Raw genomic sequence first — 4341 nt, 5'->3', positions numbered from 1 at the left:
ATATATATATATATATATATATATATATATATATATATATATATAATTATTTAATTAAAGGGCCTCTCTCTCTCACACACACACACTTTTCTAAAAATTCTTTTCTTCTTCACCTACACAAGCAAACCCTAAATTCTCTAAGATCTCCAGCAAAATACAAAAACCTAAACCCTAATTCTGCCATACATAAACATTGAAACCCAAAGCCAAATATTGCAAAAATGCAGTGCCTAAGCACTAATTCCTTCTGTTTCAACTCTTCTTTATGTGATTGTCATCCTGGGTACTTGTACCACGCTACAACCAACATATGCTCCCCTTTCATCGTATCCAGCGCCAACGAGTTCTTACTGGGTACCAGAGTTGATTATTCGATTAATTTAAACTCTATATTGGTATACGACCTGAATGATAACTCTGTAAACTCGGAAAATATGACCAAATCTGGTTCAATTGTTCAAGCAACTGGAACTTCCCCTGAGCTTTTATTCACTAGTTTTGAATCAAGTCGTAGGAATTCAAACTCTATGTTGGTATATGACTTGAATAATAGCTTCAAAGTTGTATAAGAAATTGGGCATAATGTAATCTTTGGTGCTGATCATGATTCTGCAATTCCATCAACAAAATTGAATTGGATTCCAAGTCTTAAACTGCTTATGGCTTCTAGGTATCACAGTGGACCATTTGGCATTTCAGGAAACATCAAGTTTTGGGATATAAGATCCGGGAATCTTGTTTCAGAAAAATAAAAGAGAAAGTGGATTGCTTTTCGGATATCACAGTTTATGATACCCTTTCATCTATTTTCAAGATCGGAAAAATTTTGGAGAGGTTTCATACATTGATTTTAGGAACATTTTGTCAGATAATTCTTGGAATTGTCTTGGTGATTCAATAAAAGTGATGAATGTGAAGAAAGAAGGGTATGGTTGTAAGATTGAAAGTCATGGGAATCAAGTTTTTTTTGCAGTAAAGAAGGTGAATTGGAGCTGTGGTCTGAGGTTTTGATGGATTCTTTGAGAACTGGTAAAAATGGGAAAGAAGAGAGGGTCTTTAAGAAGAACATGTTGGGTAGGTCGAAGGATTTAGGACAAAATAGGATCACAAATCTAGGGTTTGGTGGAAACAAAATGTTTGTTACTAGGAAAGATCAGCAATTTGTTAAGAGAGAGAGAGAGAGAGAGAGGCCCTTTAATTAAACAATTATATATTTTTCTTTTTTTTTAAATAGAGAAAACCTCATAAATGGTCCCTGTGTATTGAAATGACGAAAATGTCCCTCACTTAACGGTAGAAAACTGACGGAGTTAGGCGGAATGACTATTTGTTAACAGTTTTGAAACTATATGGACCATCTGTGAGGTTTTTTAAACATAAAGACTAAACTTGATATTTTCGGAAACCACAATGACCATTTTTAAAGTTTTGTCTTTTTTATTTTTGATGTCTCTTGGGCCAAATACAAAAGCATACGCTTTTTCCGAACCGATTTGGCCTGTTTTTCAATTAAATGGGCTGTGATTACCGAGAGAAGAACAATTACAAACAACAAAACAGAGTGAAAATATTTTCAATTTGCCCTGTTTTTTCCGAACCGGTTTCCCTTAAAACAGTGTCAATTCGATCCGATTTCTATATGCTTGAGTATCTTCCGGTTTAAACCTGCTTGATATCGAACCGGTTTTGACTTGTTTGACTCGATCCCATCCGATTTGGGCACTGCCACTTCTACCACCAACCCCTTTGTTTTTCTTTATATGTGATTCACTTCGTCATTGTTTATTTTTCCATGGAGGCTACGCTACTCAGAATCCCCTTTTCTCCTGCCATCTCCGCTACATCTTTGTCTAAATCTTGTAGACCGATCACTCCATTTCGTCCTCCAATGTGGAAGAACTGGAACTTGCAGATACCCAATTCAGGGGTTTCGAAGAATGGTGTTCAATCCGTTCAAGCATCCGCGACTTCATTTGGGTAAATTATCTTCAATTGGTCTGCAAATTTCTCGGAATTTAATCGATTCGAACTCTTTCATTGGCATTTCTTGTAATTTCGACATAGATTTTTTAGGGTTCTATCCAATCCCACCTCGATCACATTCCAATACTTTTCAGAGAACAATATTTCATATGTTCGTTTTATTCCTTATAGATCAAAGAATGAAACACGAGTAGACGAGAGTGAAATCTATACTCTTGATGGTATAAGAAGTTCTTTAATTCGACAAGAAGACAGCATTATATTTAGCCTTGTAGAAAGAGCTCAATTTTGCTACAACGAGGATACATATGACCCTAATGCTTTCTTCATGGATGGCTTCAAAGGTTCTTTAGTCGAGTTCATGGTCAAAGAAACCGAAAAAGTCCATGCTCAGGTAATTCAAATTCAAATCCACAATTTCACATTCTGTTACAAAAATTGATGATTTCATCATAAAAGATATCGACTTTTCACCCTTTTCTTATCACAGGTTGGAAGATACAAGAGCCCTGATGAACACCCGTTTTTCCCAAAAGACTTACCTGACCCTATGTTGCCCCCATTGGAATACCCACAGGTAATGATAGTTGGAAAAATGAGTTCTTTTATTAGTTTTATTGGATTGGATTTACATCAGTTTTTTTTTATTGATATAATAAATATAGGTGTTGCATCCTTGTGCTCAAGATATTAATATTAACCTCAAAATATGGGATATATACTTCAAAGATCTTCTCCCTAGGCTTGTAAAGGAAGGAAATGATGGTAATTGTGGATCAGCAGCAACCTGTGACTCCACCTGCTTGCAGGTATGAATTTTAATTTTTTAAAAAAATTATTTCAGAAAACGGAGGGCAAATTTGTAAAAAAATAATCTTTACTTCGTGTTAATATGCAGGCCCTGTCTAAACGAATTCACTATGGGAAATTCGTAGCGGAAGCAAAATTCCGAGCTTCACCTTCTGATTATGAAGCTGCGATTAATTCGCAAGTAAGAATCGAATCCGAATGTATTGGTTATTATTTTTTTGGTTTCACAAGGGTATAATGGTAATTTCGAGATGCAGGATAAGAAAAAGCTGATGGATTTATTGACGTATCCGGCTGTGGAAGAAGCAATCAAGAAACGGGTGGAAACAAAAGCGAAGACTTTTGGGCAAGTGGTGACTGTTGGGTTTGGGGAAGATGCGATTGAGCCTGTGTATAAAATAGAACCCAGTTTGGTTGCGGATCTTTATGGGGATTGGATTATGCCATTGACGAAAGAAGTACAGGTTGAGTATTTGTTGAGAAGATTAGATTGAATGATTGAATGAATGTGTATGAATTGTGTTTTTTTTTCAAAGATATATGAAACTTTTTAACACGATTTGGTAGAAATTAGTGGAGGGATTGATGATCGAAGAAATCTCAAACGAGTTTGAATCGAATTTGGATGAATGTCTTTTGGAATTTTTGAAAGTAATCGAATCTAGAAAAGGAATTGGAATATGAGAAGATTTGAATCCCGAGAATTATAATCTATCATGTGTTTGTTTAGCGGGAAATTGGATGGAAGTGATGATAAAAATTTATATAATATTTGAATAATTTTGTTAATTACAAATTTGATTTTTGTGCTTTATTAAAAACAGCTAAAAAACGTCTGGACGATTTTGACTGTAGTGCAAAACCGCCTCCAGAATTAACCGATTAATGTAGAAATTTCAAATTTAATTTAGCAAAAATTTGTTATAGAAATGGAATGTAAAGATGAAAAAAATGTTGTAAGACCAATGTTGTGTAACCAAAGTAGCTATTTGACCAAAACTACTTTATTGCAAAAGTTGTTGCATGGATAAAAATGTATGACTAAAGCAGATGGCTAAAGCATGTATATAAAATTTTGGAAAATAGTTATAACTTCTTTTTGTAATTGCAAACGATTTTTGAAACCGTATTTTTTTTTTTCATCCTTATCAGTTTTATGTATTTCTTGAGTCTAAATAGCCAATATAATTCAATTTTTTGAATCAACAAGTTTGTTACTTTATTAACAACTATATTGGAATCAGTGCGCCTTTGGCGCTGTGGTTTTGGAATTAAACTGCACCGCAGTTTTGCATAACAGTTATGTAAGACTTAGACATAGCAACAAAATATTTACAACACCAGATTTCTTGCATAAGGACAGTTACATACCAACATAATATTCATAGCAAAAGATTACTTCATTAAGGGTTGCATAGGTACATATTGTTTATTTATAGTAGAACATCACTAAATAGGATAACATATTACTTATAAGGATGCTTGTCTTTAGGGAGTTTCTTGATTTGTTGCTTGAGATTGTTGATAAGGGCGTTATATTTTTCCTGC

General features: G+C 34.3%; 1 protein-coding gene and 1 pseudogene across 1 annotated transcript; both read left to right on the top strand.

Annotated features, from left to right (window-relative positions):
• Window positions 1-221: 221 nt before the first annotated feature.
• On the top strand, window positions 222-1202 carry LOC145099736 (BTB/POZ domain-containing protein At5g41330 pseudogene; annotated as a pseudogene).
• A 538-nt stretch (window positions 1203-1740) lies between these two features.
• Window positions 1741-3474, top strand: CM1 (chorismate mutase 1). The gene is made up of 6 exons (XM_079035282.1): window positions 1741-1977; window positions 2155-2377; window positions 2474-2560; window positions 2649-2792; window positions 2882-2974; window positions 3051-3474. The coding sequence occupies exons 1-6, from the start codon at window positions 1793-1795 to the stop codon at window positions 3285-3287; spliced, it is 969 nt and encodes a 322-aa protein (XP_078891408.1). The 5' UTR covers window positions 1741-1792; the 3' UTR covers window positions 3288-3474.
• The last annotated feature ends 867 nt before the right edge of the window (window positions 3475-4341 follow it).

Source organism: Lactuca serriola, chromosome 4 (genome assembly GCF_051521515.1).
Source record: "Lactuca serriola cultivar US96UC23 chromosome 4, Lser_US96UC23_V15, whole genome shotgun sequence".
Taxonomy (NCBI): Eukaryota; Viridiplantae; Streptophyta; class Magnoliopsida; order Asterales; family Asteraceae; genus Lactuca; species Lactuca serriola.
Note: the sequence above shows the minus strand (reverse complement) of the source record. Positions and strands in the feature narration are given on the sequence as shown.

Excerpts from the sequence above, each read along its gene's own strand:
- CM1 (XM_079035282.1), top strand. The coding sequence starts at position 1,793 with ATGGAGGCTACGCTACTCAGAATCCCCTTTTCTCCTGCCATCTCCGCT. Across the intron at positions 2,378-2,473 it reads CCGAAAAAGTCCATGCTCAG|GTTGGAAGATACAAGAGCCC; the intron begins GTAATTCAAATT and ends TTCTTATCACAG. Across the intron at positions 2,561-2,648 it reads CCCCATTGGAATACCCACAG|GTGTTGCATCCTTGTGCTCA; the intron begins GTAATGATAGTT and ends TAATAAATATAG.